Source organism: Patiria miniata, unplaced genomic scaffold (genome assembly GCF_015706575.1).
Source record: "Patiria miniata isolate m_02_andy unplaced genomic scaffold, ASM1570657v1 HiC_scaffold_1, whole genome shotgun sequence".
In the NCBI taxonomy this organism is placed as follows: Eukaryota; Metazoa; Echinodermata; class Asteroidea; order Valvatida; family Asterinidae; genus Patiria; species Patiria miniata.
This window is the reverse complement of record NW_024037047.1, coordinates 27,768,892-27,794,346: the sequence shown is the minus strand read 5'-3', so window position 1 is coordinate 27,794,346 and position 25,455 is coordinate 27,768,892. Positions and strand designations below refer to the sequence as shown.

At 39.3% G+C, this 25,455-nt stretch overlaps 1 protein-coding gene across 1 annotated transcript in view; it reads right to left on the bottom strand.

Annotated features, from left to right (window-relative positions):
• Positions 1 to 22,610, bottom strand: part of LOC119727475 — a 38,228-nt gene extending 15,618 nt beyond the window's left edge. The window contains exons 1-4 of the mRNA XM_038199368.1: positions 22,590 to 22,610; positions 14,899 to 15,059; positions 14,207 to 14,375; positions 13,455 to 13,511 (exon numbers count right to left, since the gene is read on the bottom strand). Of these exons, the coding sequence (XP_038055296.1) occupies positions 13,455 to 13,511; positions 14,207 to 14,363 (214 nt within the window). The 5' untranslated portion in view covers positions 14,364 to 14,375; positions 14,899 to 15,059; positions 22,590 to 22,610. The remainder of the gene's footprint in view (positions 1 to 13,454; positions 13,512 to 14,206; positions 14,376 to 14,898; positions 15,060 to 22,589) is intronic.
• Positions 22,611 to 25,455: the final 2,845 nt, after the last annotated feature.

The window sequence follows — 25,455 nt, the reverse complement described above, 5'->3', positions numbered from 1 at the left end:
ATACGTTATTACTTGCAGGCGTATTTGAAAACTTTAGAAGAACGTGCATTACAAACTACGGGCTAGATCCAGCCAATTATTACACCGCACCCGGATTGTCCTGGGATGCTCTATTGAAACACTCGGAAATTAAACTCGAACTATTGCAAGACGTCGACAAACATTTATTTTTTGAAAAGGCAAAACGAGGAGGCATATCGAGCGTGGGTGGAATGAGACATCACAAAGCCAATAATCAATATCTCGATGACTACGATTCAAACAAACCCTCGAGTTATATCGCTTATCTGGATGCCAACAATCTGTACGGTTGGGCTATGAGTCAATATCTACCGTACAGCGATTTTAAATGGACACCCTCGAAACCGTTTACCGAAGAAAGAATATTAACGCTGAAGAAAACGTCTAATACCGGTTACTTTTTTGAAGTAGACCTCGATTACCCGCACGATCTACACGTCAAGCATAACGATTATCCACTAGCACCCGAAAATATGGTCATACCCCAAGAGTGGATGTCTGATTATCAAAACGAGTTATTGGATACCGAACCTAGTAGCGACGTACAAAAATTAACGTGTACGCTTAATCCAAAACAAAAATACGTGTTGCACTACGTTACGTTGCAGTCATACCTCAATCTAGGTTTGAAATTAAAAAAGGTACATCGCGTGTTAAAATTTAAACAAGCGCCTTGGATGAAATCTTACATCGATAAAAACACGCAACTCCGAACCAAAGCGTCCTCTGATTTTGAGAAAGACTTTTTTAAACTGATGAATAACAGCGTGTTTGGTAAGACGATGGAAAACGTTAGAAACCGGATTGACGGTTACCTACTGAGAGACAATAATGAGAGCGATCAAGAAAAATACAAAAAAATAATTCAAAGACCGAGCTATAAAACAACAACGCCGTTTCCAGAATGTGACCTGTCGTTTGTCGAAACATATAAAACGACAACCGTGTTAAACAAACCCATTTACTGCGGAGTGAGCATCTTAGATCTCTCAAAGACGCTGATGTACGATTTTTATTACAACCGATTGAAAGACAAGTACGGAGATCAAATCAGGTTGATGTATACGGATACGGACAGTCTGTTGATTGTCGTTTACACGGATGACATATACAAAGACATGCAATCTCACGGGCAACACTACGACTTTTCGAATTACAATCTGGATCACGAGTTATACGATCCAACCAATAAGAAAGTGATTGGTAAATTTAAAGACGAATTTGGAGGTAAGGTCATTCAAGAAGCAGTTTGCATAAGACCTAAGATGTATTCGATTTTAGCGGATGACAACAACATCACTCTTAAAAAAGCCAAGGGGGTCACAAAATCGGTCACTGACAAAAAATTAAAACACCGACACTACTACGACTGCATCTTTAAAAATAAATCTAAAACAGAAACGATGACTCACATTCGATCTGAAAAACACATCCTTTACACCATATCGCTAGATAAATTGTCGTTGAGTCCGTTGGACACAAAGAGGTACATTTTACCGGATGGAATACACACGCTCGCTTATGGTCACCGTAATCTAGATATTAATTAGGCGGTAATTGCGTGTCCTCGGGTACGACTTGAAGCTCTTGTCTCACAAAACTCCTTTTTGGACCGTTTTGAAGGTAATAAAGAGTAGGACCCGTCGTGACTTTTTTACCGTTAATCATTTTAAATTGACTCGTTCTTTTTTCCACGTAATAAATGTCTACGCTCCAAATGGGATCCGTGGCTCTTTTCGAGGTTCCACCCTCTTGCTCACCCGGGTAATATAAATATCTAACCATGGCGTCTTGCGGTAATTGTTGCTCTTTTGTTTTAACGGGGTTAGCCGGCGATTGCCGGACCTGTTCTAGTTTAACCGCCTCTGACGGTGCTTTAGCTATTAATCTCGTCGTTTCATCGTTTATAGCTTTGATCACGCTGGGTAATCGCGCGACCCATTGCGTGTTTCTACTCTCGGGATTTAACATTTCTTGAGCGTACTGATGACCAAACAGTCTCTCGGCTAGCGTTCGATTAAATCTTTCTACGATACCCTGCGATCGGTGGTTTCCGGGTTCGCCTACGATAATCTCGACGTTTTTTGAAGCCATCCATTTTTTAAATGCACCTTTAAATTCGGTACCGGCGTCTACTCTCAACGTTTTAGGGTAACTCAAAGGCGATCTCGCGTAAATCTTGACGATAGCATCCTGGGTAGAATCCGCCGTTTTAGAAACCAAAGGTTCTGCTTCGTGGTATCGACTCGCAACGTCGACAACCGTCAAAGCGTATTTATAAGTCTTGCGTTTTACTTTATCCCAGGGTAGGTATAGCACATCCATTTGGTGAAAATCGTTTGGTGTTTCAAACTCTCGCGATGTACTCGTAGGTCTGGGTACATACGCGGGACCCGGTAGATAAATTTGCCAGATCGCTTGTTTTTTAAGCCAATCTCTGATTACCTTTTTATCGAATTTGGTTTTATCGTGTAAATGGTCGACGGCGCTTTCACCTCTCCAATAACCGCTCGGGCTATAATACAGTTTTTGAAGTTTATCCATCATTTACTATAATAATAATTTTAAAAGGCTTTATACATTAAATAGATGGCGTCAGCTGTTGCTATGATGGTTGGAGGTGCGATCATAAACGCCTTAGCTTTTACAGGTTCAAACTTTTTATTTTCAAGTCTAAGGGATGATGGCAGCAAAGAGCGTAAGAGACACGATTTAGCGACAGAACAACTCTCGGCCGCCAAATATCAGTGGCAACGAGAACGAACAAAACGACTCGATTTTCTCAACGAACGTATCAGAAAACAAAATGCCTCTAAAGAAACATTTTCCAACGTAGACCAAGCGTTGCGTTACTACAACGAAATGACCGGAGAAAACGTCGAGTTACCCCGCGAACCCAAACTCGAAGATTTTTACGAGCCTAGCGACCAACAAATAGAAAAAGAACTGGCGTTTATCGCGGGAGGAACGCTATTGGTGGGCTTCTTGGCTTACAGATATCTTTAAATTTAAAACTCGTATAAATAAAATGAATGCGTACGGAAAAAAGCTCAATCCCAGCAGGCTATTAAAAATACCCAGATCTATCAAGGGTGAGAGAAAAGAGGTGGTCATTACCCACAATCCTAGTAGTATATCGGCGGGGCAAACGCTGAGAGTTAAGTTTCCTCAATTGGGCGTAGACGACGTGATCGTACCCGGCACTTGTAAATTAGCTTTTAGTTTAGAACTCGACGGTGGAAGCGACGACAATAGAACCATTTTTGGTAATTTAGCCAGAAATTTAGTCAGCGAAATCAGCGTCAGGCTTCAAGGTCACGAAATTATAAGTTATCGTAACGCCGACGTGTATCACAACTTTAAAGACAATTGGATCAACAGCTCGGCAACTCGAAACATGGCGTACTCGGGCATAGAAAAAGAAAACGTGTCTAAACTAAGAATGGGAGCTGGAGATGCTAACGCGGGCGCCAACAACGGTAAAGATCAGGCTATCGCGGATGCCTATGGTAACAGATATTGTATCCCCCTAGACATTGACATACTGACTTCGCATCACCCTTTTTACCCCAGTGGTTTAAACCAACCTCTGACGTACGAGATAAAGTTTAACGATCACGAAAAAGTAGTCAACAGTTCAGATACGGCGGCGATGTATTCTATCTCAGACTTGTCTCTCGAATACGAAGTGGTGACCAACAGAGACCTAGCTATCACCATCAGGAATAAACACAAGGGGTTAATGCAATATCTGTTTGATAAAATCCACTCGCTAGAAGTTAGATCCGTCAACAAATCGGACACGCTTTGGAACGTCAGCGTCAATCAACCCATCAGGAGTCTCAAGGGTATTTTGTTTTTGTTTAAAGATCCCGCGGTCAAAAATCCGCAGCGATTTTACAATCCAAAAATAACCAAAACATCGGTGACCGTAGAAGGTAAACCCAATCAACTCTACAGTCAAGGCATGTTTCAGTATCAACACTGGAATGAAATCAACAAGTTCTTTGGAGACAGCGATACCGAAAGCGGGCGCGGAGTAGCTAAAGACTTGAATTTGACGGGTTTTGACCTCGGAGACTACCTAAAAGACAAGTACGGTCTGTGGCTCGATTTTAGAAGTAACGACGACAACTCCGCTCACGGATCCGGTAGGAAACTCGGAGACGGAGGAGGCATCAACATTCAATTTAACAGAGAAGCCGAAAGTCAAGGTGACCTCACGATGTACGTATTTTTGGTCATGGATGCTCAATTGAACTTGGAAGACGGGAATTTTAAATCTCTGTTAAGTTAAAATGACACAACCGCATTGCGCTTTAATCGTCGGCAAAACAAATTCGGGTAAAACCAAATGGATTTTGGATCTGTTAGAGTCAGACTATAAAAATACATTTGAAGCGATAGTCATCATTTGCCCTACCATATTTAAAAACAAAACGTACATCGAAAGAAAGTGGATTCAAGCAGATCCCGAGGTATACCTCTGCGATCCGGATTTGTACAAGATGACGCTCAACGAAGCGATCGATTTTTACAGTAAAATATTCGAAGGTGTTGCCACGCTGTTTATCGTGGACGATTGCTCTTCGGATCAAGAGATTAAATATCGTAAAAAGACGTGCGCGCTAAGCAAGATGGCGTTTAGCGGAAGACACATAAATCACAGCTGTTGGTTACTGACCCAAAAGTACAACAGCGTTTTAAAAGATTATAGAGAAAACACGGCTTGGTTGGCGTTATTTTACTGCAAAGATAAAACATCGTTTGATCAAGCGTTAGACGAAAATGACGTCGTACCCATTGAAGAACGAGATTATATAAAACGACGTTTAAGAGATGTGAAATATAGTAAATTGGTCGTATACACCGAACCTCCAGTTAGTTACGAGCTACTTGAGTAGGTTAGTAACTTAACTATTGAGTTGTTGACAACTAACTATTGAGTTGTTGACAACTAACTATTGAGTTGTTGACAACTAACTATTGAGTTGTTTACAACTAACTATTGAGTTGATTACAGCTAACTATTGAGTTGTTTACAGCTAACTATTGAGTTGTTTACAGCTAACTATTGAGTTGATTACAGCTAACTATTGAGTTGATTACAGCTAACTATTGAGTTGTTTACAGCTAACTATTGAGTTGATTACAGCTAACTATTGAGTTGATTACAGCAACCTACTCAACAAACTACACAAGCATAACAATTTGTTAATCAACAAACGTCAACAAAATACATTTTGCTGTTAGTAAATGATAGCAATATTCGAGTATTTGCAGTTTTTGGCTATTATCGTCATATCGATTAATCTATCGTTTTACACCTACGAATACCTTTGCTTTTGTAACAAAGTTGCAACAGCTACAACAAAATTAAATTCGTTTCTAATTAAATGGAAGACCTAAAACTGACTTTAACGAACGAACAAGATCACAACGCAGAACATAAAGATCGTTTGTGCGGTGTCGTAGCAGCCGGAAACTCTAGAAAGTACTTGGGAAAGGAATACACCGTTAAACACATCGAAGCTCTTGACAGTAAAGAACTCGACAAATTATATCATCTGTACGAAACTAAATTTGGAAATGAAATTGTTAAAACCGTTGGTAAATACACTTTGAGTTTATTTTCGAGAGTGTTAGCTGTGGTTACACCCGTACAAGTTTTAGGCTATAACGTCACTATAGATTCTGAAGAAGAACTCACCAACGACTTGAGTTCTGATCCTATTATAAGCGCGAGTATGGCTGGTATGTTGAGCGACGTTTGTTACAAGTACGGAACTTTAATATCGCCCCTTGTTGCTACGATTATCACAACAAAACATTTGAAATTTAATAAACCTAATATAATAAATGGAAGATCAACAAGCAGCGATCACAGCTCAACCAGCAGAGACAGAGACGCCCCAACCGATAAAAACAACGTCGTCACCGACGGTAACGAGAGTGACCAAGACTAAAAATCCTAAACGAATTCAGCAGGGTAAAGCTTTAGCCGAGCACAATAGACAGATGAAATTAAAATTAGCAAAAATGAACGTAACATCGGACGAAGCTACGAGCTCACCGGACTACAACTCTTGGGTGATGTGGGGGGCTATAGCGTCTATAATAGGAGTGGGGTTGCTGGTACTAACAAGAAAGACAACTGCGCCGGTTGTACAGCCAGTGCCGATAGTCACGCAACCCACTACACCCATCGCCCCCAAAACGCTAGACATGGAATAGATCAGACCCTTTAGGTCTGTAGCTAAACCAGCAATTTAAAAATTGTTATATTAAAAACGATGAGTAACTTTGACACCAACGGAATAGCGAATACGATTTATCACGGAGCCGTCATATCGGGTCTGGTGATGGGATACGCCATGGTAGGAACTAAACTACTCAAAATGAAATCGCCGGATTTAAACAAACTAAGCGTAGAAGATGCGGCTAAATTGACGGGCATTATAAGTGGAGCTCTGGCCACGCAAAATTGGTTGGTGACCCAGGGTATATTACCGGGCAGTATAATGAAAACGGCATAATTTAAATAGGTTTATTAAATAAATGGATGAGGGAGGATTTGACTTTGACCCTGTTGATGATTACGATTATGACGATGATGATGATGTAGCAGAGACCAATGTAGATGACGACTTTGATACTACTACACCACCGGTAGACACAGAAAGCGTCCTCGGCACGGGAACAATAAGCAGATTATCTATAAAAGTAATAAAAGAAGATGTTGATTCATTTTACAAACAAAATAATATAGACCCCGCGTTTATCGACCCCAACGATTTTGAAATTGGTAAAGACAGAAATCTATACGTTAAAACATATAAAGGTCGAGAACCATTATCTTATAGACGAGGTGGTCAAAGAATATATTACAAATTAAGTACCTTACAAAATAAATATGGTGCCGCATTTATTCGCGACACCCTCAAAATCGCTGACTATAAACCAACACTAGCTACCAAACTAAAAGAAAAACTCAAACAAGTACAACCCGAGAGTATCCCCATGACAGAACTACCCAGAGCCACCGATGAGGTAACCGAGATTATAGACGATTTACAACGCGACACCGGCGCTCAAACGGAGGGGTTAAATTACAGAGAACTCCAGGGTTTAGACAAAAGTCTTCAGACGTTGAGAGGTAACCTAGAACTTAATTTAGCGCGTCTCACAGAACTAGACCAAGAGATATTTGATGCCGAACATGAATTAGGTGATCATAGGATCAGCGAAGAAGAACGACGAGAGTTAAACGATAAATTGAGCGACTTAGACGTTGAAAGATCCGCCAGATTAGAAACCGCAAAAACCAACGAACGAGGGCTCAAAAGTCAGATCGCTAGAATCAAAGAAACAATTAATAAAATATTAGGCGACGACACGACTCTGGCGGAAAAGATTAGAACTCTGTTTAGAGAACAAGGTGTGACCGTAGTGAGTATTTTAGCCGCTTTGAGTTTAGCCATCAGCACGATAGTGAGTAGCATCGTCGCTAGCGTGAGAGGTGCGGGTGCCCCACCCGCACCATCGCCAACACCAACACCAACACCAAAAGGTGGTATCAAAGAGTGGATTTCAAAACAACTCGCTAATTTTGCATCTGCTCTTCAAAAACTCGGAGTGAGCGCGTTGGGTGCTCTGCCGGGTATCATAGGCAGCGTACTGAGTTGGCTATTTAACGCGCTGAGTAAGTCCGTGTCGTGGTTGGCCGAACACGTGTGGGCTTTGTTTTTGGGTGTGGGAGCCTTGGTGTTTGCGTACCTGCAAAAACGATGGTAGTTGTAATCAAGTTTAAACAAAAAAATAAGCCTTACCAACTTTGTGCTGGTAAGGCTTTTTTTTTTGTGTTGTGAGATTAGAGTGTGACTTATCGCGTTGCCTCATAAGCTAAAATACCCATGCCAACGATAGCTAATATTCCTACCGTCAACGATAATTTTTCGTCTTGGTGAGTTTGTAGTTTCGTGGGTTGGGTTAAAACTGTTGGTGCTGGTGTTAGTGTTGGTGTTGGTGTAGGTGCTGGTGTTGGTGTTAGTGTTGGTGTTGGTGTTGGTGTTGGTGTTGGTGTTGGTGTTGGTGTTGGTGTTGGTGCTGGTGATACAACATCGGTCATAAGCTCTAGGGGTGTTGGTGGCGCGACGTCATCGGTGTCATCAAAAGAGTCGTCCGGCTGAGGTTGTGAGTTTAAATCTGGCACCAAACCAGTGTTCATACTCTGGGTAGCGATTTGAAGATTGTTGTTATAGCCGTCGTGCGTTCCAACCCTCAAGTTCATATCCGATGGAATTAAATATAACCCCGGTTTTACGACAAAATTTAAAGGTGTTCTGGCATACTGCAGCGAGTCTTGAAATTGATCGATACTCGTTTCCATGTCGTCTACTGCATTGATGATATCTTCAACGATGACGTTAAATTGTCTCTGAGCGTCTAATCCGGTGCCCGGTGATAATACGCTCGTTTTTGTTTGAGCCTGCGCACCGAGTAAAGCGTACACGTAAGATCTGATCGATTCGTTGATCTTTATGATTCCCGCGGAGGTGAACGAACTCGTGTCGGGTATAAAATCTAACCAAGCCATTTTGACGATGTCGTCTTGTTCGAGATAACCCTTCCAATGCTTAAAAAAAGCATCGTGTTTTTTTGGATCGTCTAAACCCCAATTTTTATCACCCGTGGGGTTGATAAAATCGTCGAGTGTGGTCGTGTTTTTATCATAGTCTAACGGCAAGAGTAAAAACGATTTTGTTTTTTCGTTCCAAAGAAAAAGCCGACCTAAGCCATAAGTCTTTTGATCTCTCGTCTGTTTAAAAGACTTATTTTGATCGATGGCAAACGTCCGACAGATGTTGGTAAATGCTCCACGATCATAGGTGTTGCTGAGAGCGTCAAACGAGTCTTCTCCCGGTATTGCTACGGCCATGTCGTTTAATATCCTTCTCACCGTAAAGTATAGATGAAAATTAAATAAGGCTTTAACGTAACGGTTGTTCGAGTTTAAAATATCGATTCCAACACCACAACCCGTTGTAGCGCAATAGATCGCAAAGTTTAACTGATTTTGATAAAAAGACATGGGGTCTATTTTCCAACGAAGTACAGCATCGTTGGTATTGAGGCGAGATATTTTATAGTCCGAGATTAAGTCGGGAAACGGGGTTAAAAACGTGTTAGACGCGTTGACCGTAATCTCGAGTTCGCCAGTGAGATACGGACTGTCTAGTACATGCGCTGGGGTGGTAGCTTGTCGTTTAGCTACATTTTGATTTACTTGTTGCGTTACCTGATCAGCTATCGATTGTATCTGCTTTTTTAACGACTCAAAATCACTCATTATTTTAGTTTCAGTTTTAATATAAAAAGACTTTAAAATAAATGCATTCGTTTCACTTGTTTCAAAATGAGCAGACGTTTAAATTAGAAGACGTCGTAGATAATTTAAACGGTCAAAAATCTATACGCGTAAAAAGGGTGTTGTTTAACGCAGGATATTTTAATATTTCCAGCGCCACGGAGATTGATTGGTTTACGCAAATAGATGGGAGACCCGCGTTTACCACAGATAAACCTCCCCCCATACCCGCGGAGTTTCTTTCAGATGTACACATAAGAACGCCGGATAGAGATTTTATAGAGCGATTGTTACCCGATATACCATACCACTTTTTAATTAACGATGAAAATGTTTTACAAAAAACTATAAACGATCTTATAAAAGCGTACGAAGACGATAGACTAGAATCCGTTTTAGAATCAAACAAAAGAAAAAGAGCTATTATAGCTGAACGGCGAGGGTTGATTTTAGCCGCCATGAATTCAGAAATACCAAAAACTGAATTAGAACTTAATACGCTTCAATCTTTAGTAAGAATATTATTTGTTAGAGAAAGAAAAATCTTTGAAGGTGAGGAATTGGCTTTAAAGTTTATTGAAGGAGAAATGGGTGCGAGCGAATTGAGCGAGTTGAGAGATAGTAGGGAAGCAGGGGTAATTATCAGGGGAAGTCTTATCGTGACGGGTGAGGATTTAGATTTTATTCCTCCGAGTCATTTAGAGCCGTTGCCACTCGGAGTCACCGGTTCGGTCATCATAGCACCGGGGTGGTACGACGTCGATTGGTTCGATTTCATTTTAAATTCTATACCCGGGGTAAGTTTTCGAATATTTAGAGAATCTAAAAAGGTGACATTGGTGATAACCGACGTAAATCTCAAATTGCGCTTGAACAGAGAAGTCTCTCGATTACTCAATTTACCCAAAGGAAGACTGGTACCCAAAGTGGTGTATACGGGGTCTTACGACGTTAATCCGTTTAAATTTTTGTTTATTCACTGCCCGCAATTAAGTACGAGTGAAAACTTTTTTAATGGTCGTCCTTCTGACATCTTAAAAATCGTACCCGTGGCTACGCGCAAACCCGATATTGATAGAGCCGAGGGATTCAAAAATCTTAAAAACGGTATAATCGACAAACTGACATTTTCTATCAGCGGTGAAAAAGGACAGGTATTCAACAATAAGGGTGAGGGTATCATTATCGAGTTGGAGATCTTTTAATTTTAAAATCTTTTTATATTAAAAACATGAGTATAGATGGTAAGGCGTTATACCCCGATATTTCTGGAGATGTACTCCGATTAAATAGTAACGAAGAAACAAAAGTGTACAGACTTAAAAAGATTGAAGAGATTCGATCTTTAATCTTAAAAGAGAGAGACCACCGAGAGCACACTTATAAAAAAATAAAGAGAATGATCGACACTATTAATTACGTAGAGATAGGATTAGAAGGATTGGGGGCTATAGCGGGGGCTGTTGGTATTCCCGCTCTCTTGGGTGTTATATCAGCCCCCGTTGGATTGGTGTTAGAAGGAACGTTTATAGGCGCTTTTGGTGTAGATATTCTGCTTAGAATCGCGTCTAGGCGATTATCCGCCAAGCTGAAAAAGCACGACCAGATTAAAATATTAGCAGACTCCAAACTTAACACGATTGAAGAATACGTATCTCAAGCCATCAACGACGGAGATATATCACACGAAGAGTTCTTATTGATTACGAGAGAGCTCGCCAAATTTAACGAGCTTAAGCAAAAAATTAGAACAAAGACCAGCACAAAGCTTCAAAAAATTAAAAACGATATAGACTTTGAAAAAGAAGTTAATAAACGGGTAGACGAACGGCTGGCAAAAGAAAAAAAATCTCTTATCGAAAAACTTACAAGTTCAAATTCTCGGTAAATAAACATTATGAAAGCGAACCACCGAGTTATACCTCTATTTCACCTCTTAGGGCTACGCCCTCGGCCCCGCCTTTATTGTAGTGGTCATCGTATATTTTTAGTGCCTTATTAAATTGATTTTGAGTCACTTTAAATAAATCTCTAACTCGTTCTTTGTCTAATCCAACGACGTGATGATAACACGCCGCTATTAATGACCGTTTGACGCAACCATTTCCCCTCAATGTTTTGTAATTAACGAGCTCGTTATATTTATTGATTGTTTCTTGGACATCTTCTGAGTCTTGCTCTGGACAAACAGACAAAATAAGTTTCTCCACAGTTTTTCTTTTGTTTCTCTTTAAAGTTGACCAATTGATACGATCTTCTTGCGCATTTTCTGCCGAAAAATCAAAATAACGTGAAACTATTTCACCGCACGTTTCACAAATTAAAAAACCATTCTCGATGATTATATGATGATCGCACTTATCCCCAAGTTGTGACGTCCCAAAGTATTCCATCTATTTAATAAAAACCGATATTATTTTTTATTCATTTTTCAAATACTCGTCGGTCTAAACATATTACTCTCCATTTTTATATTAAAAAACAGCTCCTCACCTTTTACAGGGTAAGGAGCTAATTTTTTTTGTCTCGAGTTTCAAGGTCACGTGGTGGTGACTCACATATTTTTCAAGGTCACGTGGTGGTGACATCACCTCATTTTAGCGATGACAGATTTTTTTTTTTTTCTCTCTCTCTCTCGGCGTCAGATTTTTTTTTTTTTTTTTTTTTTCCCGGCGTCAGAGATATATTTTTTTTTCTCTCTCTCTCTCTCTCGGTGACAGGATTTTTTTTTTTTTTTTTTTTTTTCTCCCGGCGTCAGGATTTTTTTTTTTTTTCTCTCTCTCTCTCCCGGCGTCAGGATTTTTTTTTTTTTTTCTCTCCCGGCGTCAGATATTTTGTATTCTTTTTTTTTCTCTCTCCCGGCGTCAGGATATTTTTTTTTTCTCTCTCTCTCTCGGCGTCAGATTTTTTTTTTTTTTTGAGATCGGGGGATTTCCCATTGGCCCTGTACTACCCACAGACCTATGACAAAGTCTGGTACCCTGACTTCTCATTAATGGCCCTGTACTACCCACAGACCTATGACAAAGTCCAGCACCCCCGCCTCCCTTACTACTACATACATGTGCATACCCTTCTTCTTGTGAATAATAATGTAATGTAGGCCAAAAGATAATTAAATTTTTTTTTTTTTTTTAATTAATTTTTTTTAATGTCTGTATTTGTTTGTTGGAGTCAAATAAATAATAACAATAATAAAATATGCGCATATTTTTTTGGACATGCATGCTATCGATGTGGAGTTTCGAGTTCGTATCAATGTTTTTACACACAATGATTTAGGGCCACCGTCATGACCGTATGCAATAGAAATATCCCGCCAACATACCTTGCAAACGCATGCTGATTTATCTTTTCTGGACGTTGTGACAAACTCAAACTGTAATACCAATTATTCCAACCATACTCTTATTAAATTCCATGATTAAATTGTCGCACTGATGGGTCTTAACCCGGCAAAAAGCGACCAAATGTGCTCACGATCGTCACTGAAAAGTACTCACATACAGTACACACAACCACACATCCACGAGATGCACACAAATGACACACCATTGAAAAATAGTTTTAGTCTGGTCCTCAAGTACTCCACTGCGCACACTGCATTGATGTCTATCTGGTGCTTGACTGCATTCTTATTAGACTTGTCACCAGTCCATCCATTATCGCGACATTTCGCCAGAAGTTTTCGGTCAAAAACGATACTTTACATTTTTTTTTTTCATTAGGTAGAAAATGGGAAATTTGTAATGTTTTAGTGGCAAATCGTATTTTCGTAATTTAACAAACAATTCGTAATAATTACGAAAAAATCATACTAGTTGGCAGCTATGTAAATCCCCCACCCCCTGGTGTTTATGCCGTGATGAGACCCAGTTTTCCAGTAGGTCCACGGACAGTTGGTCTCAATCTACTTCTGAATGAGAGAGTTTCTATAAGCAGGGGCATGGGGTTCACATCCCACCAATGACACTTCAGAGTTGCCCAGAAATCATCAAATCAAAAGGATGCAGAACAAACATGAAAAGATTGGATATAAATAAAAATGAATGTCAGTTTAACTCACCGATGCCATCTACACTCTTGCCCATGGTAAACTCACACTTGTTGCATATAATACTGGCTGTGAGTGGGGACACAAAAATGAAAATGAAGGAACAAATGCAGCCTGACTTTTATTCAGTTCTCATGTGGTTGACTGTTTCCCACCGCTATCAGAATATACAATGACCAGGAACCAGTCTACTCAGCAGGAGGGTCTCATAGTGTGCAAATACAACCAAAAAGAACTTTTTTCAGAGGGTTGCATACAGATGACTAAAATGGCAAAACAAGTACAAGTACTTTTCCCTTAAAATAAAACCTAGCAGTTGAACAATTCATCAGCAGAAGAAAACATTGTTGAGGATAGGCAGCACTGACTTTCAAAAATGAAAATTGTCTTTTTGTTTTTATCTACCATACAAAGATCTGCATACATGAACAATGTGAATTCTACTTTCCATAATCAGTAACATGAACAAATTTAAACCAACTGGTTGGTGATTTTTGTGATTTAAAAAAAAAAAAAATTAAACAAAAATCAGATTTATTTGATTTAAATCAGATTTTTGAGTGGTTGGGCACAACCCGACCACTCTTTGGATTTGTTGCGAATAATCTTTCTTTTTGGGGGGGGGGGGGGGGGGCAATACTTCTCCGTGGGTTTTCTCTTAAACAGTATATGGTATGAACTATGATTGGAGACTCGGACTTGGACTTGACGTTGGTGACCTGACTACAACACTGGTACTTGGTCACAGAGTCCACTGTACCTACCAGGTAATTCTGAGTTGACCACCCCAGGGTAGACAGGCAAAGGCCCCCATGAGGTGACGACATGAAGCTTGTCCCTCAGCTCAGGATGGCCCTTCATCTGTAAGGCCAGGGTGTTGGAGTTGATGCCTGTACCGTCTGCTGTCTTATTAAGGATCATCTGGATGGGAACCTGGGCAGGAAAACAAAATTACGAGATGTAAATTATCTTTTTTATATTGGATTTTGTTTGCCCTTCACAGACATATTTTGTAAACACTGTACACTTAGCGTTGTCCGAAGGCTTAGGTGGGACTCAAACTAATGACCTCCTACACAAACAAAGTTGGGTTAAGCGCTGCTACATCAGACTCCAAACGGCCAGCTGGCCACAGCAAGCTCAGTGGTCAAGTGGTTAATGCATTTGCACTAGGAAGCAGAAGATTGTGGGTTTGTGTCCAACCCGAAGAAAGCTTGTGTCTTTGCTCCGTGCAAGCCCTAGGACTACACTCGAGTGTACAGTGTTTGTAAAATACTTCGGCCAGGGCAACAAAAAGTACGTATATGAAAAAGAATAGCAATAATTAAATGGATGAAAACCAATTGTACTGAAGTTGATTCCTTCTTTCTGATTCACATTTTCAAATTTCACAATCATTCACATAGAATTGAGATGTGGACCAATGCAAATGAGTCTTCACAGATGTTTGTCTTACCTGACTGGATAATTTTACCAAAGAAACTGGCCTTGGTCTCTCCTATCTTTTCGAGTTCTCGATGGGTAATCCCAAATCTAATCCCGAATCCGCTCAGTGAATGGGAGTCGTTGTAGGCCCAAATAGATCCATGTAGGTCCTCAAACACTTTATATTTATCACTGAAACATAAACAATGCAATTATTGAAACATTAACATCGTATCAGGGGCGGGGGAGGGGGGGGGGGCGGATGTCAGGCGAAGAAAAGGGGTTGGGGATTACATTCCCCTCCCCCAATAAAAAATAGACAAGCACACTTTTCCCTTCCCAATTGTCACATTTGTGGAAGACATTGTTCTAGTGAATGTTTGCAGTTTGCAGTAACACCATGTAGACATGTAGAGTCTCTTTTGGGAAGATGTGTGGTTCTGAAAAGAACCAACCGGTTCTTTTCAGAGCCACACATCTTCCCAAAAGAGACTTCTACATGGTGGTACCGCAAACCTTTACTAGTTCATGTCACCACGTAGTTAGGACCAAGTAGTTAGCCCTTGCAAATTGCCTTGCAAAGATGTTCCATCAACAAAACTGAGAATATGACAACATCAACTTGATTGTCAGGCAAGGCAGAGACTGATTTCAAATGACAACAACCCCAGAAAGTGAAAAAAAACATAACCCTCTTATCAGATGACAATCAACATTCGCCCAGGAGAGAAAAAAAAAGCAACAGATAAAAGAGATCAACTTGTGATTTGTGAATAAAAACTTCCATTTGACTTCATTCCTTATCAGATCAAAATTGAATATCAAACAGAAGGGAAGTACAGAATTGTTGTATGGGTAAATAAATCAACATCCAAGGGAAGAACACAATTCACTTTGGGGAAAAAAGACAGCATGGATTGAGAGAAAAGAAAATCTCCTCTTTTTTGCTGTTGTCTACATCTATACACCTTTGCACAAAGTAAAATTAGTGCTTAAAGATGTTTTGAGTGAATGTTACTTTCCGTCGTCAGTAACATGACCAAATTGAAACCAACTACCAACTACCTGCTCCTCTGTCCAATCATCCATATACTGTCATTATCCCCAAAACCATTTCAGGAGGTATTCATCAAGTATATTCCCACGTAACCGGTTGAACCAACTACAGGATGAGTCAAAAAGAAAGTGACAGAATTTGAAAAATGTTTAAAATATTTGGCTTGTTCTATGTTAAAAAAAACACGGATAAAGTACATCTTATTGACTATTAACTGTGAAAATTTCACTTAAATTGCATACTCTATTCCCAATTTATGTCTATTTCTATAAAATGATCACAAAACTTGGCTGTCCACCACTTATCAATTACCGTGCTGCGAACTGATAATACATGTACCCATTGAGGACAATGAAACATCCATCGTTTTCCCACCTCCGTGAATGAACCAGAACTTGCAAAGGAAAAGATACAAAAATTACCAACCATATTTCAAAGAAAGAGAGAGTTGACTTGTTTCTCATATTCAAAACACACAACCTGATAGTGAATATTTCAATCATTAAACTCTCACTTGTATTTGAATACTTGTGTGTAATCTGTAATTCTCACTTAGCTCATTTAGCTTTTAATATTATCACATTCCTTGGATAGCTACACAAATGGGTTCTTTTTATGTATGCATAACTTTGGATGGCATGGATCAATGTTAGTAATTGTGTTTTTTCAGATGAATGGAAGAACATGCTCTTTTAAGACATACTTCTTCGGTGTATCTAATTTGATTGCTTTTAAAGAAAAAAAATCTTGAGTGCGGGTCACTTTCTTTTTGACTCGCCCACTTTAAACACAATGTGAACATGCATCTCTCACATGCTAAACTTAATTGTCTTCCTTTTCTATCGTCCTCTTTTTTTTCTGTCTTTTCTTTTTGTACGGTAGCACTCACATTGAGTGGCATTTATGTCTTATGAAGGGCCGACTTGCATACAAACAACAATTACATGTACACAATATGCATGTTTAATCTGGAGTAAATAATTTAAAGTGAAACAAATTCAATGCTCAGATTTCATGTCAGTGCAAGTAGTGAAACTGACTCACATGTACATGCATCTGCTTTGGTTTTTATACAGGAACTGATACCACAAGATAGTCACATGCATTAAAATCGGACAGAAATGTGGGGGGGGGGGGGGGGGGGGAAGGAGAGAAAAGAAAAAGAAACTTTCTGTTTCAATTACACTTTGTTTAAAGTCTTGCAATCCCTGTAAGTATAAATCTGGAGTGATCTTGAAATAGAGCAGAACATTCTTTGCTGCATCTGAATAATATGTAGCTCACGGAGCTCAATGCTACATTGTGCATGAACTATGGGTGATGGCTACCAAAACAGCTCCACTCCATCAACTGGGTGGAAAACTGAAGTTGAAAAGCACCTCGAGAACTTTTACATGAGTGAAGAAAGAGCTTATCAAATGATATGGTTAAGTACTGAAATCATCGCACCAATTGGCCTCTGCTTAAACTTTGTCTTTCTCTTCACAGTCATTCGAGTGAAGTCCATGCATACAATCATCAACATCTACTTATCCAATCTGGCTGTGGCTGACTCCCTCCTTCTTATGACTCACTTCATATTTGCAGTGTTTCCACCTATAGAGTCCAACTTATTGGTCAAAAAGGCAATAACAAGTGTCCAATACACGTTCTTTGCTACTTCTAATTTCTTTGTGATTACAATAGCGGCTGAGAGATTCTCCGCAGTACGCAATCCTTTGACATTCAAGGAAAAAGCCTCTAAATCTCGGGCAGCAAAGATATCAGCAGGACTCTGGGTGCCAACAATTATTGTTGGTGTGATTCTGATTTTCTTACCATTAACAGATGCTGTCTCCACTAAAGTCTACTTTGGGATTCTTTCTATTATCAACATTGCCTCTTTGATAGCAACTCTTGCTTTGTACATCTATGTAGTATTGAAAGTGTGCAAGCAATCAGCCCTGTTGCCGAACCGTCCCAAGCGAGCAGGCAAGGTCCTCTGCATGGTTATCATCAACACTGCTGTTTTCTTCATTCTGAACTCACTGTACACTGCAGCTGCAATTATGACCATTCATGGACTTGTAGTGGCATCAAAGTATACTTTAACTGCTAAGATTGTTGCCAATGTGGAACTTGCAGAGACAATACATATTCTGACAACATGCATTACAATTTTGCAACTGATCAATAGCTCCATTAATTCCATGGTCTACAGTGCCACAAACACTGACTTTCGTGAAGCTGTAGTCAAGGCTTTCTCATTCCTCAAACTGTGCTGTCGTTGCTGCCCGAGACGGAATCCCAGCCGACCATCGCAGTCAGGGAAGCAGATTGAGCTTCGTGTGATTCCACAGGAAGAAAATGACCAAGAGCACCATGCTGCCAGGCCAAGCAGCAGCAAGCCACCAGGCCAAGGGCATGCACAACACACAGAGAGTCAGCAGTCACTGGACAGCTGTCAAGAACAATGTTGCATGCAATGCGGCAGCAAGGCATCCATGCACAGTCAGCAGCATGTTCAAGTGCATGTTGATGTACATGCAGAACCAGCGCGGACCCCAGCCCTTGCAAGTTCTCATCAGGAACAATGCTCTAGTCTGACTGACTGCAAGCTATCCATGCAAGGGGAACAGTGTGAACATCTAGAACCAGCAGAAAGCCAGCAGTCACTTGCAAGTTCTCAGGAACAATGTCCTGGGCTGACTGGCACTGAGCCTTCAGCACAAGGGCAGCAGTATGCACATCCAGAACCAGAAGGGATTTAATCTTTGGAAAGTTGTCAAGAACAATGTTCACTGGTACCTGATAAGTGCAAGCTGTCTTTAAGGGCAGCAGTGTGTAGAGTGAGTGCTGCTTTTGAACTTGCTGTGTTCAAAGTGTAGAGCAGATTTAAGGCCGTTTCATACATCTTCTTCATTGGAATGCCAATGAAGTAGATTTGACATCGAGAAACATTAACAACACAATATGCTGGAGTTGAAATGTGTTTTACTTCAGCGAATTGCCAATACATGTACGCACCATGACATCAGTAATGTGCAGGCCTGCCCAGAGCAGATTGCAACCAACTATCAGTAAAGGGAACAGCTGGTATTCATGCAATGTATGTATGTAAAAGGTTCAGAAATGAACAAATCCCAAATAGTTTAATTATTTGAATCAAACATTTGTTCGTGTTTAAAGGTAGAGTAGATCATTTGCAGCTACCCAAAAAGTAACTGACAAAATTACTGTTAAAAGGCTTTTGGTTTTAATGGCACTAAACTCCCTGTGAAATCTTTCTTTCTGGCATGCTGTCATTTTGAAGGAAACAATGAGAGACAGCAATTTTCAACGATGCATCATGTTAGTTCATGTAGTTGGTTTGTAAATTTGGTGAATCCATGAATATGTGCGCAAGCGTCGACACGACGTACACGCACACTAGGTTGGTATTATATGTCAGTTCAGTGCATGACATCGCGTAGCTGTAATTGACTGAATGAGAATGTGTCCCTGGGGCTGAATTCAGACGCAATATAAAACATGACTCAGCAACTTTTGAATTGAACCTGAGATCTTAGAGTATATGTTTGGAATATACTGCATTCACAGAGCTTCATCATGTTAGTTGTTAAGCACCCGTTTTTAGATTTTGAACACTTTTGTAGCTTCAAATGAAAAAAAAAATGCACAAATGACAAATGATCTACCTTTCCTTTAAATGAGCAAGTTTGTTACTTTTTTCAGTATGAAAATGTACATGTATTGGTACTAACATATGGATAACCCTGAAAGTTCACTGTAAATAAAGATTTTTTTTTTAAGTGCTTTTGAAACAGATTTGGAGGTTTTTATTTTAGGAAATGCACCTCTGTATTCCAAGTCTTTGGATGTTTCAGGCTTTTACATATTTTCATGATGGTGCCAAGATGTATGTTCATGAGAAATACAGTGATGTCATGAGCTGGAACTTCAGTGTCACTGCTGTTTGAGGGGAAAATAATGTTAACAAAAGTGTTTTGATCAAGTTTGATGTGACTGTTACGTTCATTAGCACATACCATGCAGCCAATGAGATATTTAAATGTACAAACTTTTAGACATGAACAATGCAACTAATTTTAGGTTCATTTAGGTGCATTGCAAAAAAGTGTACGTTAAATGTGGTCAAACAAACACAGGGCTTGGATATTTCATGTTTTAGTGAAATTCATTTTACAGCCTTTTGATTCTGTTATTAACAGACCTTGACAAATCCCAAGCATGGAGCACAATACATACATACTCCTAAAAAGGCACAAACTGTATGGTTATTGTTATTGAGGGTTCAATATTTAGGGAGCAAACTCACCGCAAATCCAAAGTGTCTTGGGAGGATTTGGATCTCAATCTTGAAGATCTCTGAGGTGAAATGCTGTTGTGTCCGATAGTGATAAGGGTCCGTTATGGCAGCACCAGTCACTGGTACGTCAGAGGTGCTGCTGGAATGGTGAGTCAAGACCTGATGCACAAATGAACAGATTAAAAAATTGATATGGCTAGAGCTATATTGTCTAGGTCTTCACCCATAACAATTACATGGGAACAATCTGACAATAGCCGTAGCCATAGCGCCAGAAGCCCGTTTCAGACACAGCCTAAGTAACAGATCAACAAAGTTGCAAGTTATGCATTAGGAGCATCTGATTCCAAATACATTACACCAATCTTTGTGCATACATGTACATGTAGCACAACGTGGAAAATACTTTTTGCAGACCAAATAAAGTGCAGAATTTTTGTTCAAACTTTCTTGAATTCTATCTTTAGCAAGGAGAAATCCAATTGAATAGATGTTTTGCTGCAGAGCACAGATATATGATATACGAGACCATTGTAGGCTTTAGATGTACAGTATGGGATTTAAGTCTGGTGTATTAAAGGTGTCTTCACGGCTACTATCTGGAAAAAAAATGTAGTTGACAGTTGAAGTCAACAATTTGTACTCCACTTCTGTCAATAGAGCGTGCAAGTTGACCTCAAAAACCTAGGTGATTTTACTAGGTTTATCCAGTCAAGGGCAAAGAATGGGTTCTGAACAAGAAATCATCATTCCAATTTACAACACATTAAAACAATATTGCAAGTTGATTACTTTAGTAAACTGAAAAAATGTTGACCTCCACATCCCTGCATTGGTTGAATTCAAAGACAGGAGTCTGTGGCTAGACTAGTCAGTGTTTAGTACCAAGATGTTCACATGAAACGTGAATGTGAACTGGCGAGACTTGCATGCTCTATAATTGTACATATAATCTGTGTAGCACCACTAGTCTGTTGTATTACATTATGAGCTCCATGTCTGTATGATGTTTAAATGCAAAGCAATATTCTGATATTTCTCTTAGATGGACTCAAGGGTACTTCAAATTTGGGAAATTGAAAAATCAATGCCGTGAAATATGAATGTCGTTGTAAAGTTAGCATCGTACAAGATGTATCTTAATTTGCACAGTATCCAAGGAATTGCTGCTTTTTATATGTTCATTAAAGCTGCAATTTCCTTGTGTAATTTAAAACTCTAAACACAAATAATACAGAAATGTACTATCACCAAATCAGTGTTTGAGCTCTTACGTCTTTCAAATACCTAGTAATACTTGGAAAAAAAATTGAAGGGCAAACCATGTTTCTAAAAGTCACATACTTTTTATAGGGCAAACAAATTTGCGTGTAAAAGCAAGATCAGTGATAAGATAAATAAAAGTGTACACAAGCAACATTTAAACAGACAGTGATTTTCCTGATTTTTTTTATTTAAAACCTAATTCTTGCTTGTACAAATGTAATTGTTGAAAAATCCCTACTGAGTAAAAGAGCTTGCTGGACAATGTTGGAATTACAAACATATACCCTCAATATTCATGCCACATAAGTAAGCCAACATATTGGTCAGCAAAGGGGATGACAAGGGTTTAAGTCTTTTGTGGCTTGTTTCTTTCTTTCCAATAATTAATTCCTGACAGACATAATAGACAATGCACAATATGTACACCTGTCAATCTTTCTGTGTGTTGCATTCTGATTGGTTGGAATTGATCAGCATTAGCTACTAATAGGCCACGCCCCTCGACAGCCGATCCAATCAAACATGAAAGCTGATTGATGTCTTTTGCAAAATGTCATTTTTTGATCTGCATCTAATTTTATTCAGTTATAGATAATTCAAGCGCTACGTTATGTCTGTGATCTTTTATGAGCTGTAAAACTCTACATGTAAAAAGTGCAGAGTGCCATTTCACTTTTTTTTTAAGTAACCTAGATCTGAGCAAAACCTTAATGACAGACTAAACAATTTACACGTAAAAAAAGTCTTGAAGAGAAAATAAAAATTTATTCTGAAGCACATCTATGCCAAAGTCAACTGTGAAACTCTATTGTCTACTTTGGTTTAGTTTCTTTCAAAACAAGGAACAAAGAACTTATCCTTACAAATCTTAGAGATAAAAAAACACTAAGGGGAAAAAATGCAGAAGCTTTTTGTTTCAACTACACATTGGATAGATTTTTGTCTGCAGAGCACAGACATATTGTGGGCTTTAGATGTACCGTATGGGATTTAAGTCTGGTGGATCAAAGGTGTCTACACAGCTACTAGCTGGGAAAAAATATGGTTAATTATCAATATCAAGGGTTGAAGGTTTAGGGAGCAAACTCACCGCAAATCCAAAATGTCTGGGAGGTTTTGGATCTCAATCTTGAAAATCTCTGAGGTGAAGTGCTGTTGCGTCAGATAGTGATAAGGATCTGTTATGGCAGCGCCAGTCACCGGTACGTCAGAGGTGCTGGTGGAATGGTTATCTTGTGGGTCAAGACCTGATAGACAAACAAAAAGATTAAAAGACCAACTTTAATTAAAGAAGAAAATACATTGAATTTGCTATTTTTTAAAGGCATTTTAAAGTCTAATTGGAGCAAGTGAGATGTCTATGGCTACTGTCATAGAGCGTGCAAGTTGACCTCAAAAACATACAATCCTGGCCAAATCTCGCTGGGCCCCCAACCTCCCAGCCCCCGCTCAATGTTGTCTCTCATTGCGCGGTGTGTGCTCCATCCGCTGGAGAGAACAACATTGACCGGGGGAGCCGGGGAGTTGGTGACCGTTGGAGGCTAAGGTTGTTTCCAAGTGTCCCAACCATTTTGGCCGGGATTGTCTGAATGTACAATAGCCTTGATATTGGATTCGGATATTGCGCGTAGTACGCGCTCAAATAATAATACACACACGCACGCGCTGGTAACATGGTCAATGCACACGATTCACCATGACGGTGCACCATGTCATTTTGACCGATATTTTTACAAAATACAGATTGTGTTCGACGTGAAAGCCGTATTAGGATACACAAACAACGTATCACCTTCTTCAATTTGTTTTTAATCCCTCATTTGGACGAAAAATCCAACCATACCATAGTGTAACCACGGTTCACTACTGTAAATTATATAACAAGCAGAGTCACTCAATTCCTTTATATTTTGGTTTGGATGGATCACAAATGGATTTTTCGGCAAATTAACGGAATGAGTGAATACAAACAAATTGACAAGGATTGTATATTGTTTGTGTATCATAATGAGCCTTTCAAGTTAAACACAAACTGTATTTTGTACAGTTGTTGGCCAAAATGGCATGGTGAACCGTCATGGCGACCGTTACGATAAACGCAAGAATAAAGTTATGATTTTAAAGAATTGGAACATTTGTATTTTTAATTTCCATTTTTGTATTACTATCAATCATTATTATCTGGCCAAAATATATGATTTCTTTCATTCAACCTTCGGCCGCCATTTCATATTTTGGAAACAAAACTCAAGAAAACAGCTCCCCAAACGGCAAGTCATGCATATTTTAAAAAATGAACAAATCCAGACAATCCTGGCCAAATCTCGTTCATTGGGTGTATTGGGTGAGTTCAAAGACGGGAGTCTGTGGCTAGACTAGTCAGTGTTTGGTACCAAGATGTTCACATGAAAAGTGAATGTGAACTGGTGAGACTTGCATGCTCTATAATTGTACATAATCTGTGTAGCACCACTAGTCTGTTGTATTACATTATGAGCTCCATGTCTGTATGATGTTTAAATGCAAAGTAATATTCTAATATCTCTTATAGATGGACTCAAAGGTACTTTGAATTTGGATGATTGAAAAATCAATGCTGTAAAATATGAATGTCGTTGTAAAGTTGGCATCCTACGAGATGTATCTTAATTTGCACAGTATTCGAGGAATTGCAGCTTTTTATATGTTCATTAAAGCTGCAATTTCATTGCGTTTAAAACTCTTAACACAAATAATACAGAAATGTACTATCACCAAATTGGTGTTTGAGCTCTTGCATCTTTCTGACACCTAGTAATATTTGAGAAAAAAAATTGCAGGTCAAACCATGTTTCTAAAAGTCACATACTTTTTACAGGACAAACAAATCTGCGTGTAAAAGCAAGATCAGTGATGAAATAAATAAAAGTGTACACTAGCAACATTTAAACAAACAGCGATTTTCCTGAATTATTTTTTATTTAATATCTAATTCTTGCTTGTACAAATGTAATATTTGAAAAATCCCTATTGAGTAAAAGAGCTTGCTAGTCAATGTTGAAAGTACAAACATATACCCTCAATATTCATGCCACAAAAGTAAGCCAACATATTGGTCAGCAAAGGGGATGACAAGGGTTTAAGTCTTTTGTGGCTTGTTTCTTTCTTTTCAATAATTAATTCCTGACAAACATATTAGACAATGCACAATATGTACACCTGTCAATCTTTTTGTGTGTTGCATTCTGATTGGTTGGAATTGATCAGCAGTAGCTACTAATAGGCCACGCCCCTTGACAGCCGATCCAATCAAACATAAACGCTGATCTACGTCTTTTGCAAAAAGGAAACTTCAGAGGAAATACTTACCTTTGTAAGCGCCAAGCCGGAAACCAACAGTGTTATCTGTCAATGAAAATAATAAGACATGATACTGAAACTATTGCACAATTTATCCAGGGCCAAGTTTCATGAAGACCTGACAAGAAATTAGGGGAATTACTGAGAATTTTTTTCTGTAACTTTCTGTTGCAGTGTTCATGACAGGCACATCACATTCACATCTACATGTGTGCACACTTTATGTCCATTCCAGGCAATTTGCACTTTTAACTTAATGAAGTAGTGTCTTGAGCACCAATATTAGTGGATAGGTGTGCTCTATCTCCAAAAAAGAAAACAAAAAAAGAAATGCTATGATTTGAAATTTGACTTTCAATTTAGAGTGCCTAGGGTTGCTCTTTGCTTCTCTCAGAACTACTCTATTTTCTTTGCAAAGTCATGTTGACAGGATTCAATGAGCAGTTTTTTTCCAGTTTGCCAGTAAGTCCAGGGACAGTTGGTCTCAATCTGCCCCTGAATGAGAGAGTCTCTCTAAGCAGGGGCTTGAGGTTCACCTCAACTCTCATTGGTTGCCGGTGCGAGTCCCACTCAAGCAGCTGTGAATTGATTGGCTTTGGGTTGGGTTTTCCTGGGGG